At 40.8% G+C, this 15,802-nt stretch overlaps 1 protein-coding gene across 1 annotated transcript in view; it reads right to left on the reverse strand.

The window, feature by feature from the left end:
- Positions 1 to 7,840: 7,840 nt before the first annotated feature.
- Positions 7,841 to 15,802, reverse strand: part of LOC101858415 — a gene marked incomplete in the record, with an annotated part of 25,901 nt that continues 17,939 nt past the window's right edge. The window contains 2 exon segments of the mRNA XM_005101234.3: positions 7,841 to 8,644; positions 11,654 to 11,779. Coding sequence (XP_005101291.2) covers positions 8,445 to 8,644; positions 11,654 to 11,779 — 326 coding nt within the window.

Consider the following 15,802-nt stretch of genomic DNA (forward strand, 5'->3'; position numbering starts at 1 on the left):
AAAAAGTCTCCTCAAAATCCGGTGGGGCCCTCTTCGAAAAAGCGCCAGCTTTTCGAACTGAGTTACTCTGTGTGAAATTAAATCAAAGTGAAACTAATTCATAAATAGTTGCTTTTTTAAAATAAATTAAAATTCATAATTTCGGAAGAACGTCTTTTAGTTAATGGTTAGGCTGACAAAAACCCCCATAAATTTGGTTTAAGCATGGAAGGCGAGAGGTAATAAAAAAAACTTCACACTGAGCAAAACGAAAAGCAGATTTTAGACTGATGAACAGCTGCTGCAGCCGATATGCGCACGCAAGGAGGTGCTATGCTATTCCTACTCTTCTTCTGGAGAAACGCAATGAGAGCTTCAAAACAGTGACTGTAGCGCCTTCTGAAGCAATGTGCGGACTTTCGACGGCACTATGTTTGGCTGAGTGAACCATCCTGTTGAGGACGATCTATGATATTATGACACCAGTCGGTACAAACTACTCTTATCATGTCATAGTGAATGATGTACCAATTGAGTCACGAGGTGGTGGAATCAGGCGCTCGTCGAGGTTTTAGCATCTGGAGTTATTGGTATTATCTTAAATAAAGTTCATTTATCATGTTTTCGAAGAAAAAAAATACACATCGACTTTGAATAGAAGTCGAGATATTTGCGATAGAAAGTTAGGATCCCCTGGTATCAGATAACAAACAAGCGAGAAAATTATGCCCACCAAAGTTTACTTACTTCCAAATCTTGAGTATCCTTGGAAACTAACAAATCCACAGTGGTGTGCCTTTCTTCAACTTTTTTTCAGCAAATGCGTCTGGTGGGGGTGAAGTTCTCAGCTTCAGCACCACCTGGACTTCTTCACCAAAAAAGTGACTTCTTTGCCGACGAAAATCAAAGCAAAACATTTAACTTTTTTTGTTTAAAGGGACAAAACATAATATTCCCATAAAAAGCGTCACCCCATAAACTCCTAAACAAAATTTCCGAATCATAATGACAAGAAATGTGATCTGTTTGGTCTGGGCCTCTATTATTATAATTTATTAAGACTATAACTCCATCCAAGCAGGTGCTCCTTCTGTCAGGAACGGTGAAATTTTGTTGTCTTTTTTCCTCACGCTCTGCCTCTTAAGTTCTCACGTACTGAATGTAACTGAGGTATTGGTGGCAGGAAAAGAAATCAAATGAGGTAGTGCTTGATGAAGCCCACGTGGGACGCTCACTATTAAAAACAGGAAACGACAAATGCAGTTTTTGGGACACCTGAATAGACATAAGGGTCTTGAACATCTAACTCGCACTGGCAGAATTGAAAGCAAACGAGGCAGGGCAACTTGGGGAACCTGAACAAATGGGTGACATGGAAAGATCATGGAAACGTGGCTTTTTTAAGAGCATCCAAGCAAAGGAATGAATGGAGAACCATTATCGCCGATGTCTGTCGCAGATCTGGCACTGGATGATGATGATGATGATGATGATTGTTCTTGCACGGCTCAAGGCCGAGACAAAGAATCAGAATCTGCTGGTTCTATAAGGCTCGAGGGCTGAAGCCTTAAGCTGACATTCCATATGCCCGAAAAACCGATGCGAATTTCGGGTGCGAATTTCGCGTGCGAACTATTTTTTTCGCACCAACCTTTTGTCATTGTGTAAATCCATATACCGGAATTTCGCATGTCCGAATCCGAAATTCGCATGCGAAGTTTTTGTTTCGCACGAGGGAGCGAAACTTTTTTCTTCTGCACCCGAATTCTTCGTGAAGTGGGCGGGGCTCATTTCCCGCCAAATCTGCATCAAAGGAACGAAGCAGCTTGGAAGCACCAGGAAAATAGGAAAACGTCGAAATTTTGAATTCCTTGGTTCGAGAGAGAAGTGTTAAAACTAAGACTAAAAAGAGGTGTTTATTTTCAAGGTGGCTGCCATTTCCATGGCAACCACTTTTTTTAAAGTTTGTGGGAAACTTTCGGGAGTCTATGTCATCTATCTATGCTATCATTTATCGTTTAAATCATGTAATAACAAACATAGTATTTCAATTACCCCCCCCTCCTTAAATGCACTTGAATATAACTTCTAACAAACATTAATTATAACTTAAGATTGCTGTCTGTGCCGCAGCCACCAGCCAGCGCTGTCGGTGATAGGACCGAAGCTTCGAAAAGAAAACGACCCAAGAAAGCAAGGCTTATGAAGGAAGGACCATCATCAAGTCTGGACGAAGCAATTTAAAGCCTGCTTTCGTAGGAACAGGAGTTCTAACAGCAAAATTCTCTCGTTTTCAACGTAGAGTGCTTGCTCTGACTGAACTGGTGCCGTGATTTCAGTCAGATGACGGATATGAATTTCGGGTATATGGAAGGAGGGCTCTTTTTTCATCGTACTCGAATTTCGTACGCGAAATTCGCATCCGAAGTTCGCATCGGTTTTTCGGGCATATGGAATTACTGTGTGACGTACAAGGCATCGCTTGACTCTTGAAAGCAGATTTGCACACCTTCGTAGTCCCAGCCAGACCAAAGCGTAGACTGAGCGCGACACCACCCCCCCCCCCTTTCCCCTTTTTGCCCCATCCTCATAGACACACACTTTTTTGACGGCTCCTTGTGATTTTTAAAATTAAACCGTGTTGCTAGCTTGGTTTGCGTCACCAGGGTCGGATTGTGTGTGTGTGTGTGTGTGTGTGTTTGTTTGTTTGTGCGTGTGTGAGCATTTGATTGAAGTTTTGGGCTTGTTTACAGAACTGATGTCTTGAGTACTAATGTGCACCTGTGCCCTCTGTGTGGAAATCGGGCAAACAATGAAACAAGCTCCCTTGTATTTGTATAAATAAGTTGAGGTAGTTTTAAATTGGAACAATTTTTTCTTTAACGCAATGAATCGTATAGGATACTTACTGGAAATTCGCTTACGAAGTCATCCCAAATAGGTCACGCGCGGTGAATTAGAGAACCACACGCAGTATACAATGCACAGTGCAGAAGTTAGAGCCTCACGTCGCGTGCCACCTCAGAATTACAAAGAAAGAGGCGGAGAGAATGAGACAGACAGACAGACAGGCAGACAGACAGACAGAAAAGACAGAGAGAAGAGAGAGAGAGAGAATGGAAAGACAGAGAGAAAAGACAGAGATTAATGACAGAGAGAAAGAAAATGCAGAAAGAAGAGACACAGAAACGAAACGGAGACAAAGGAAAAGCTGAGAGAAGAGACTAGGAGAGGAGACAGAGAGGGGGGACAGAGAGAGGACAGACAAAGAGTAAAGAATGAGAGAAAGAAATACAAAGAGGAGAGACAGAGAGTATGAAAGAGTCTCTACCTCAGAATTACAAAGTTCTATCTGCTCAATACTTAGTTTTGAACAATGTAACTTCAAAAATTTTTGAGTTTAACAATATGACAGCTGTTTCGAATGCAATTCTTTGAATATCTTGATCACGACTCCGAACGATTTTGATGGCCTATAGAGCATTAACTGTGCTCACGGTTTTAGTAACTCAAAAAATGATAGATAGAACTTTGAGGTTTCGAGGTATCATTGCGGTATACTTTTTCTTTCTGACAAATACTTTTACAATGGCCGCGGAAATATTGCTTTCACTGATAGAATAAACCAATGCTTAAATCATACCAAGCGAACTTTTAATAAAGGGGCAAATAATGGAGAGGGAAAATCATACCAAAAAAGGCACTGAAGAATCAAAGTTGTTATTTTTTAGGAGTATATCATGCGTACCAAAAAGTGATGGTAAAGGATTATTGTTGAATGTAAAGAAAACAATGCATGGCAATATCCAAAAAAGCAGCAAATCCTATTTATAATCTCATTAGAAAAGGTGAAAAGATCAAACAAGTCCAACCGTTAACGTATCTAGAATATATAATAACGTCGGATGTCACAGAAATAAAACGGGAGAAATGCAACGGCTAAGGCTAGTTTCAATAAAATGAGCCCAATTCTGAAAAATAGAAACATCTCAATGACTACAAAAATGAAAGTTCTCATGAAATGCTATGTATGGTCAACTCTTCTATTTTAAAGGCTGGACAATTATTAAAGAGGGTGAAAATAAGATAGAAAAAACCCAGAAATGTGATTTCTTAAGAGACTGCTGAAAATACCGTGGTAGGAAAAGAAATCAAATGAGGTGGTGCTTGATGAAGCCCACGTGGGACGCTCACTGTTAAAAACAATTAAGAAACGACAAATGCAGTTTTGGGGATTCCTGAATAGACATAAAGGTCTTGAACATCTCGCTCTCACTGGCAAAACTGATGGCAAACGAGGCAGGGGTAGACCCAGAGCAACCTACTTAGGGAATCTAAACAAATGGGTAAAGGGGAAAGATCAGGGAAAGATGGCTTTTTTAAAGAGGATCCGAGGAAAGGAATGAATGGAGAACATTGATTGCCGATGTCTCGAAGATCTGTCATGCGTAAGAATAAAGAACACCATAATATATTATGTTGAATAGGCAAAGCTTTGCGACATTTACATGCACATTCCAAGGAACTATGAATACTATAGTTATAAAATATTAGTAATAGTGGGCTATTATTAAACGACAAATATTACACTGCAAATATAACATTGTTTAAACCAAACATGAGAGAGAGAGAGAGAGAGAGAGAGAGAGAGAGAGACAGACAGACAGACAGACAGACAGACAGACAGACAGACAGACAGACAGACAGAGAAAAGAGACATAGAGAAAAGACAGAGAGAAGAGACATAGGGAAAGTAAAATGGAGTGAGAAAGCAAACGCAGAGAGAAGAGATAGAGAGATAACGGAGAGAGAGAGAGAAAGAAAGAATCCGATAAAAGAGACAGTGAAAAGAGACAGAGAGAAAGGAAAAGCTGAGAGAAGAGACAGAGAGATGAGACCGAAAGTAGCGAAAAAGAGAAGAGAACGAGAGAAAGAAAAAGAAGAGAGAAGAATCGGAGAGAAAGAAAATACAGAGAGGAGAGACAGGGAGGAGAGACCGAGAGAAGAAACCGAAAGAAAGAAGGGATGGGGACACTTTTATAGGTAAAATCTAGTTCAACTTTAATTCCATGTGCTGGAATTTTTTAAAGTACTTATGTTCTTCCTAATCCTCCCATCTTCACAAAAGAGTTTGGCCTATAGTACAATAGAATTTTAATAGAAAGTATGCCTTCAAAGTTTGGTGACTTCGAGAGTTTGAGAGTCCTTGGAAACTGAAAAATTTACATTTTTTTTGTGCTTAAACATTTTTCAGCAAAATACACCAAGAAACGTGTTTTTAAATGGGCTTAAAACGTATTGATCCTAAAAATAAGATTTCGATAACTATTACCAAACTGACAGAAAAATGTCTGTTTCTTCGATTTCATTATTTTAAGGAGCACCTAATTTTCAAACATAATAATATAGGTCCTGGTAAATACACTGCAACGCTGTATAAGAGATCAGGATAAAATAGGTACGTCAAACTTCTCTCAGCTGATGCAAAATTATCTAGTCTTTTGTCCCCGCATTTCAATCAAGATCTGTTTTAGTCAGTTTTAGTTTCGTATGGGGTTTTACGGCGCTCGCAACTGCATAAGGTCATATGAGCGCGAGAAACACAAGTTAGTCTTTTAATCGCAGTTCACTACACGTCTGGGTACGGGTCATTTGATCTTAAAATATTTAAAATTTGGTGTAGATATATATTTTTAGTCTAAAACAACTTTCATGAAAATTAAAAATAATTCAATTTTGTTCTACACTACAATTTTCCATAAAGGCCAATGGCCTTCATAAAATCCCAAATTCTGTTGAGACCAACGACAGAAAAAAAAGTCTTGCAATTTTTTGCATATATAAAGTATTTCCTTCGGATCTCTCCAAAGTTTAGACATTCGGTTAAAATGTGTCTAATGTTAAAATCTGTGTCAGATCCGGCTTCTCATCTCCCCGAAGGTGGTATTTGTGTTTCAGGGCCGTGTGTCCGATGCGCAATCGAGTAAAAATAACTTCGTCTTTTCTGGAGAGGCCCGAAGGATTTCGTGGTCCCAGTTTGGGTTTAATATTATAGAGTTTTTTACTCGTCTGTTTTTTCCAGTGGCTGTCCCACAGACTGGAGGTGTACTTTTTTACTTTATTTTTAAAGTCAGTCTGTGGGAGAGTGTTTGTCGTTGATCCCAACAGAAGGGATGAGGATTTCTTCGCCAGGTCATCTGCCTGCTCGTTTCCTCGGATGCCCACATGGCTAGGTATCCATGCGAATATGATATTTTTCCCTGTTTCAGATAGGGTGTGAATATTCTGTTGTAGCCTAACTATTTTGGGGTGTAGGAGTGTGTAGTTTGTGAATGAGGTGATTCAAGACAGGGAGTCAGAAAGGATAAGGAAAGATTTGTTAGAAGAATTTTCTACGGAGTCCAGTGCCATGTCAATGGCAGTGGCCTCTGCAGAGAAAATGGAGGCTTCAGGATGGAGTCTCCTCTGGTGTGTATTGTTTGAGGATAGGGCTGCGGCGCCCACATCATTGTCTTTTTTGGAGCCATCCGTGAAGATAAGCTCCGCACCGGGGTATTTTTCTATTAGTTTTTTGTATTCTGCTTGAAAAGTTTTTGTGTTTGTGCTTTCTTTGTTGTGTATGGTCAGCTGTAAGTCTACTTTTGCCTTGGTGAGGTGCCACGGAGGGAGGTCGGGGAAAATTGAAATTGTTGGATGTCTTGTTTGGAAAAGTGTAAGTTTTTTAAGTCCTCTGGAATTCTGAGGCCGAAGGGTTTGATGAGTTTTTCGTTGTTTTGGAATTTGTTTACGGTTTCTGGTTTTGTTTTAAAAATGCAGTTGTGCGCTGGATTCTCTGGTGTTGAGCTCTGTTTAATTGCGTATTGTAGTGAGAGTTGAGAGCGTCTGAGTGAGAGTGATGGTATGTTTTCCTCGGCCTGGAGGCTCTCCACCTGGGAAGTGCGGAAAGCCCCCAGAGCGAAGCGGAGTCCTTGTTTTTGTACTGGGTCTAGCATTTTCAGGATGTGTGGTTTTGCCGATCCTTAGACTTGACAGCCGTAGTCAAGCCTGGACCAGACAAGGGAGATGTACAAGTGGAGAAGGTGTTTTGAGTCCCCGCCCCACTCCGGATGCGATATAATTTTCAAAGCGTTTAGCGCTTTCTGGCACCTGACACGAAGGTCTTTGATGTGTGGTATGAATGTGAGTTTTTTGTCCAATATAACGCCGAGAAAACGAGCTAGGTCCTGGACGGGAATCCTTTCCCCGTATAGTGTCAAATCCGGTTGCAGCACACGCCTGTCTGTTCGGCAGAAGTGTACTGCAACCGTCTTTGACAGGGAGAACTTGAAACCGTTATTGTTTGCCTACTTTTCGAGTTTGTGCAGCTGCCTTTCCATAGATATCAGATGAGGATTTTTCGAACGGTAGCATACCAAAACGTCGCCAACGTATAACGAGCTGTTTTGGGGGTTTTTTACGATGGAATCTTTTTTTAATTTCAAATAGAAGAGGAAAAAGGGGGACTCCTTCTTCCTGTAGGTGGGGGTCTGAAAGGAAGGATCCGACACGAACCTGGAAGGAACGGTTCTTCAGGAAGTTGCCAATGAAGACAGGGAGGCGACCGCTTATCCCGAGTGCGTGTAGGTATAATCAAGATCTGTATCTGAAGTTAGTCTAGCTCCTCAACATTTACAAGAACACAAGAAGTATTCGGTGATTATACCAGCAACTGCTCAATCCAACAATCCAACAATCCAATCAATAGTCCAGATACAGAGTCCAAAAAAGAAATCATCCACAGAACAATGCACACGTTCTCTATGTCATAAATCGTGTAAATAATCCATTAAAAACGACGAATAGATTCAAGAAACAGTGCACACGAATCTGAAGGCTGTTATTAAACACAACACAGTACGAACAATAATCAATTTAACAGAAAGATATGATCAACATTAACATTTGAAAACCTTTCTAAATTAGTATCAGGGTTTCTCATTATCACAGATTAGCCGAAGACTTGCGAGTAGGCTGTTACACATTAGATATGCACCACCCCCTTATCAGAAGTGTACTATTTTCTCCTGTGTGTAAAATATGAATTTCTTAGGTTTCAAATCTAACTCGTTGGCAAGCTATTCAACTTCTTTCAGACAAAAAAAGCATTTTAAAGCGATAAAAATGCTTCATTCGTTTAAAAATTGCGACCAAGCTTTTCTTTTTCTTTTTCTTACAGCAGGCATAACTTGCATTTTGACAAAACATTCTTGGAACACATACAAGAGGTGCCTCAGGTTAACAGTATGTCCTCGTTTGTACTAAGCTGCTCTAAAAATGAATTCTTGGACTTCGTACAGCCACAGATGCTGTCTTTGGTACAACTGAGCAGGACAAAATATTTGCAGGAGTGCTAACAACCCTTAACCAATTTGTTCGTGAAAGTACAAGCATTAAGACATCGTAGGCTTTTGCTTCCACACTCCCCTTCACTCGAAATCCGGCTCAAAAGCTTCATTCTCTATGGCTTCAATTTCTTCCTCGACATCCTCGTCACCCTGTGCGTGGATGTGCGCCCAATCGTCGGGGAAAAAATGCAGCAGCAGTAGACCACCCACACCAAAAAACACCAATGTCACTGCACAGACGTACCAGGACTCATCAAAGCCGGTGTCTCCAGGCGGGTTGGCTGTGGGCAGGAGAAGAGCCAAGGGAATTGTTACATCAATTTTTTTTTAAACAACAACAACAAATATATAAAAAATCCAGAATTCAGATTTGTCTTTTGGCAATCCGCTAAGGCAAAATTCTGTTTTTGCACTTTGCTACCGTACTACTTTGTCCACGAAATTTGCAGCAAAATGTATAGTCATATGAATTTCTTACGTTTTTTAAGAATACTGTTTTATCCTGACTCTTTTCTACTTATAATATCTTCTAAATTGTCTCAGTTATGTCGATCAGGGCGTTAAAACATTTATCTACGCATTTAAAAGATACAAGTAATAGATTATAATTCTATTATGTATTAGCCGCTGTTACTCCTTGCCGAACACCAGAAAGTAGTTCACGATTAGATAGAGGCTTATAGGGTCCTCACTTACTCGTACATGTAATTGTAAATATTTCTCATCCCCATTAACATAATTTACACCCACCCCCCCCCCTAAAAAAAAGAGAGAAATGAATCATTATGCCTGCTCAAACGCTTTTGAAATCGCGTAGCAGAGGAGCGGAAACATAGATAAGAGAGAGAGAGAGAGAAATGGTGAAATGGTGGCATGGTATAGGTTTAATGCCCCTATCAAGTTACGATAAAGTTATTTAAGAGGCGGGACCTCCGAGTTTAACGTCCATCTCCGAAAAGACCGAGCCAAGTGGGAAATTCCAGTAATGTGCCCTTTCCAAGGACACAGCGTCGGACCGAGCTGAGGCTCGAACCCCCGAACCCGCAATCTCACGATTACGATTCCGGTAGCGAGAGAGAGAAAGAGAGAGAGAAAGAGAGAGAGAGAGAGAGAGAGAGAGAGAGAGAGAGAGAGAGAGAGAGTATGAGTGTATATATATATATATATATATATATATATATATATATATATATATATATATATATATTTATTTATTTATTTATTTATTTATAAATATATAATGATAAATGAGATTTATACAGCCCTCAACCCCAATTAAAGTACACAGGCTCTGAGCGCTTTACAGTACAACGCAATGTAGAACAGTAACATAAAACGTTGTTTTCTGACCAAAAGAAAGTCACTCCAAATATTCATTATAATAATATTAATTTAAAAACAGAAATGACTTCAGCTGACATTTGAATGGATCAAGAGATTTGATCTCTCTTAAAGTTCTTGGCAAAGCATTTCAGATCTAGGGCCTTGATATCCAAATGCCCTTTCACCAATTGTTTTAAGTTTCATAGAAGGTAAAAGAAATGTCTTTTTGTAAGCTGGTGACCTTAAACTGCGAGTTGGAATGTTCAGTCTCAACAGATTTGATAAATATGATGGCGCTTTATCATTCGAGCATTTGTGGCATGGTGTGGCCAGCTTGTACACAATTCTTTTCTCAACAGGAAGCCAATGCAATGTCCGTAAAAGAAGTGTAGCAGAGTGTCGCTTTCTTTTCCGTTTTGATTTCAAGAAGGAGGATCTACGTATCACTAGTTCCATGAAGGAAGAGGATCTTTAGGCACGTCTGTGTTAATTGTGAGTCCAAAGTTCTTAAATGCATTTGAAAAGAGATCAACACAGTTTTACTTGCTGGATATTTCATGAACATAAAATGCACAATCATTGGCAAATAGCAAATTTTAGACATGTATTATGCCCATTTTTGTCGTTGCTTGCATCCCACCAAGGTTGAAGACTTTACACTCCAGTCTGTATCCGATATCAATGTCAGCAGAGGAGCTTTGGGATGCTTCATACACCATCACTGAGAACTTAATGCTGAAAAGTGTTGGTACAAACACATAGCCCTGCTTCGCCCCAGTTTCACACACAAGGCTCCAGACGTATCGCCATTGCTCCTGACACTGGCTTTTTCGTGCCGTCACGAAATGGGCGAACCAGAGTAACGAACGTTGGCGGGCAATGGTATTTCGCCACTCATTTTCTTAAACCTGCCCACTTCATGGTCTCAAAGACCGTTTTTACAGCAACACTGGACAGAAAAAATGTCTCGTTTATTGCAACCATTCATATTCTGATTTTGCTTACGTCTTGCAATTTAATCAACATTTCTCCTCCCCCCTCCCCCCCCCCCCATCTTCTTGTACCCATATTAATTAGTATTTCGATACTTTATCTGACCAAAACTGTTAACGTAGTGACAAAAAGGTACACGCTCTAGAACATCCATAATGGCTGAAATCTCTCCCTCCTCCCCCCCCCCCTCTCCCCCACCTCTTCATCTCTCAGTGACAAGCAGCGTAAGAAATCCTTGAATTGTTATGGTTTTATGGCACCTTCAACAATGTGCATTAATATCGATGCCTAAGAGTAGAGAAGCAGCAAATTAGTAATAATAAAGAAAAGAGCCTGTAAACATATCCGCTCTTCATCCTCCATATCAGTTAAACTCACAAGATGGGCTTAATAACAGGTCATACATACACTCAAGTAAAAACTACACATTTTTAGTCGTATGTTCCAGAAGGTCCCTGCCTCCGAAATGACCTAATCGGGTCAATATGGGCGTGAAATATCTAGAATCAAAGCCATTATTTGTTTCATTTGGAATTACAAAGAAAAATGATAAAACAACTTTTGTCGTGTGAACCAGTAGACACTTGTCTAGTAAATTATCAACAATGTGTAGATTTGGGTGTTAAACATCCCGAAACAACGACTATATTCCCTGCGTCTTTTCTTTCCCTCTGTTTGTGTGTGTGTGTGGGGGGGGGGGTATTTTGTTTTTTTTGGCTTCTTCTGTGATGTTGTAACAGTTGGCTCTTTGCTGTCGCATGCAGGACACCCGACTTCGATTCCCGAGTGGGGAGATTTCATCGGTCTTTCTGCAGGGATGTAGGATCCCTCTCAGGTAGGTTTGACCCTGACAGGAAGGATCTGAAGCCCACCTCCTATATGATCTAGATTACGTCAAAGGGGCGTTAAAACAGATGCATTTATTTATAAACAAGAAATGAAACTCAAACCCAAAGTCTGTAGGTGTATCTCACCTTGAATGAGATAGGCCACCTGACCTCCCAAGCCGCCGGCGACCTCTAGGAAGGGGAGAGCAATCTTGTAGTTATCTCTGCCCGTGTAGTAGATCATAGACAGTGGGACAGACACACGCACGAGGGCTGTAAAATGGGAAGGGTCGGGGTGGGGGGGGGGGGGGGGTGCGAGAGGGGAGGGGTCAAGGGGCCAAAATTAAAAGTGAACTCTGTATTCGGAGGTTGACTCTCTCTCTCTCTCTCTCTCTCTCTCTCTCTCTCTCTCTCTCTCTCTCTCTCTCTCTCTCTCTCTCTCTCTCTCTCTCTCTCTCTCTCTCTCTCTCTCTCTTATACATACGCACATATACAAAAACACACACACAAACAAACACAAACACACACACAAACAAACACAAACACACACAAACACACACACACACACACACACACACACACACACACACACACACTCACACACACAAACTCATACACTCCTACGCATTCACTGTGAATCACCCCCGCATAACCAGTGTAGACCGTCAACTGAATCTTTCTCTTTCTTTCTCTCTCACACTCACACTCACATACTGTGGGTAGTTGGCGGGTGCTCTAGTGTGGTTTGCTCTTTCTTTTCTATCAAACATCTATCGTCCTTATCTCCACTCCTTCTAATTTGCGTTTGTTACTCTCTTGTAACACCTCGAATCTTTGGCACCTATATGACCTTATTGTGTTGAAAGTGCTGTAAAACACTTACGAAAAGCTTAAAAAAACACACACACACACTCACGCGTAGACGTACACAGGACAGGGGGGCTCTCGTGGCCTAGAGGTAAAGGTGTTGGCCTCTCATTCAAAGGTCCCGGGTTCGAATCCGGGTAGCGATTGAAAATTTTCTTCTCTAAATTTGTCTCCTTTCACCTCATTGTTCCTGCTCTCTAGCAATGTTCTGTCGTCTGCTTTCGTCTCCACTTTCTGCCCCCACCCCTTCACCTCCTTTGCCCCTTCCTCTGGGCTCCTGATTCTTTCTGCAGCCTCTCTACTGCTACTTCTTCGCTTCTTCTTACTGCTGTCTTTCAGCCACACCCCTGATTTTCTGGTAGGAAAGATCTACACCTAGCCTTCTCGGACAAGGGCGAAAAATCTCGGAGGGCCCGTGTGCAAGTTGCGCACGTTAAAGATCCCTCGGTGGTCTAAAATCGATAAGAGTAGGCTTCGGCCGTCACCTGGGCAAAATTCAAAATTTCCTACCAACTGAAAATATTAGGTGTGTCCCGCGCGCTCATATGACCTTATGCAGTTGCGAGCGCCGTAAAACACTTTACAAAAACAAACAAACATACACAGGACAGCTTAGTCACTCACCGTTTACCACCCCCGCACAACCCGTGTAAACCGCCAACTGCCACAAGTAGTCGAAAGCCACAGTGTTGGCGAAAGTGACCCCGGCGAGGAGAAACGAAGCTACTGACGCAAATGCCAGGGTTCTCTGAACAATCATTGTGGAGTGGTTTGGAGGTGGAGGTGGGATTGTGGGGTTGGTGGGGTGAGGTTCGGGGGGGGGGTGGAGTTGGGTATGGAATGACAGTGGGTGGGGGGGGGGGCACAAGTGACCACAGCGTCAGACGAGGTGACATGCATAATATGATACGATACGATAAAAAAAACTATAGTGTGTGCAGATAGCATAAGATACGATACGGTAAGAAGAGAATAAGTGTAGAAAAATTTGTCAAAGATATGATACGATAAGATGAAATTATGAGCATATATCATAAGATAAGATATGACGAGAAAAGATGGGGTTTCCTGTTGCATAAGATACAATACAATAAGAGAAGGTTATGTGCTTATGCATATATGACGAACATTGGTATGCCTTGATTTGTAATCGTTGTAACCTTTGTCTGTTTTAATTCATTTGTGTCACGTCCCGGTGGAACCATTCGCTCGTCAATTTTTCGGCATGAGGAGTTATTTGTATAATAATAATAGATAGCATTTGTATAGCGCAAGTCCCCGCTCAACAGCAAGCTCTATGCGTTTCATAATCTAAACTTTAAGATCAGCTTAAAGTTTGTTTATTTGTCTTTCTTTCTACGAAAAAAAAACCTCATTTATCTTTAATAAGAGCTGCTATAATTGCAATTGAAGGAGGTGGGAGTCTGGTTTCAGAGGTAAAATAAACGAGAAAATGACCGTTAAACCTTGGTTACTTCCAAAGCTTGAGAGTACTTCTAAACTGTAAATGTTTATTTTTTACCTTTAATCAGCGGTTTTTTTTAGTTAAATCCACAGAGCAATATTGTTTCATGGACATGAAAAGTATTGAGCATTTTTTTGAAAAACCAAAAAATTCGATTTGAAAATGCCTAACAAGTGGGAAAGTGCCTGTTTCTGGTATTTAATCATTTTGACGAGAACCTGATTTTACCACGATGCCTCACATTTTATTGTCTGAAAAAGTTTTGATTCTCCATTGCCCAGGGAATGTTGATTCTGTTCACCCAGCAACTTTGGGTATTACTTGAGTTTGGCCCCCTGCTGGATCGAGTTTGACATACCTGTTATAGGTTAAAAAGTGAAAAGGCGCCAAATTCGGGGATATAGATTTTTGGTACTGCTAAAGTCTTGGATTTTCAAGTCGTGTCAGTTTTTGGTGCAGTTGCTAAAAATTATAATATTGAACACCCTCTCTACAAAGCACATTAGAATCAATACATTCCTCCTGCCAGCTTAAAGAAAACAAAGACATAGATATTTATAAGAACTCCTTTGTCCCCTCTTCTTTAAGGAGAGAAATATATACAAGCAATAGGATATGGAATTATCTTTTTGTATTATGATTATGCTCTTTGTGTATGCTTGATGTGCATATAAGAGACGAAGACGACTATGAGTGTATGTTTATGCGCCGTGTGTGTATGTGTGTGTATTTGTGTGTGTGTGTGTGTGTGTGTGTGTGTGTGTGTGTGTGAGAGAGAGAGAGAGAGAGAGAGAGAGAGAGAGAGAGAAAGAGAGAGGGGGGGGCAAGGTGGGGGTTGGGGAAGAGCAATAGTGTTTATTATGCCCATGGACACACTATTTACATACTCATGTGTGGATCAGTTGTGCATGTTATTTGTGTATCTTTGAGCATGAATGTAATGAGGGCATTTCTGTGCTGATGTTGAATCTTTGTACATGTATGTTGATGCTCTGGTACATCCACCCAAATTTTCCTTGAGGGTCAAAAAAAGATTATCTTGATAAGAAATGCTGAGGTTGGACTCAGTTTCGTTTAGATTATTCAAGGGCAAATTTGCGGTATGATTATTAGTTTCCCGTTTTCCCCAGGTTCTGGGCATTATCACGCCGTTGGAAAATTTCACTTTCTTTTTTTTCATTACGCTACCCAGGAATTATAAAGTTCTACCTGATTAGTTTCTAGTTTTGCTAAATTTGACTTTAAATACAAATACATTTTGAGTTTTACAACATGTCAAGCGCTTTCGAATGCAATTCTTTGAATATCTTTATAACGACTTCGAATATTCTTACGATTTTGATAGTGCAGATAGCACATTTGATTTCTGTTGATATCATGGTCTTAGAAACTAAGTAACGGCAAAACTAGTCAGATAAAACTTTGTATTTCTAAGGTGTCAATTTGGCATTGTAAAGGTAAAACATCCCTTTCAGCGATAAATTTATTTAGGAGATAGGACCTCCAAATTTAACATTCATCTTCTATAGGACCGAGCTGAATAGATGGAGAGCCTTAAACACCCCTAAAGCAAGCCAGATCCAGATATAATTGGCCCGTTGGGAATTCGAACCGGAGCCATCTGTTCTTTAGTCCAGCATAACTAATGGTGCGCCCTCTTTCCATTATATTAGTGTTACCTTTTGGAGGAATTTTGAGCAGCTTGTCCGACTCAAGGCTCCAAGGACGAGAACAGAGGCGAATCCAGCGAGGGAGTAGATAAAAGATGGCGTCAGGATAGCGTGAGCTGAGAAATGTCTGTGTGTTGGTTTTGAAAGAAAAACAGGACAATGCCTTTGAGGTCCGGGAATGGGGGTGGGAGAATGGAAGTGTGGTGTGTGTGTGTGACTGTGTGAGTGCGACAGTGCGTGTGCGTGTGTGTGTGTGTGTGTGTGTGTGTGTGTGTGTGTGTGTGTGTGTGTGTG

The sequence above is a fragment of the Aplysia californica genome, unplaced genomic scaffold (genome assembly GCF_000002075.1).
Source record: "Aplysia californica isolate F4 #8 unplaced genomic scaffold, AplCal3.0 scaffold00275, whole genome shotgun sequence".
In the NCBI taxonomy this organism is placed as follows: Eukaryota; Metazoa; Mollusca; class Gastropoda; order Aplysiida; family Aplysiidae; genus Aplysia; species Aplysia californica.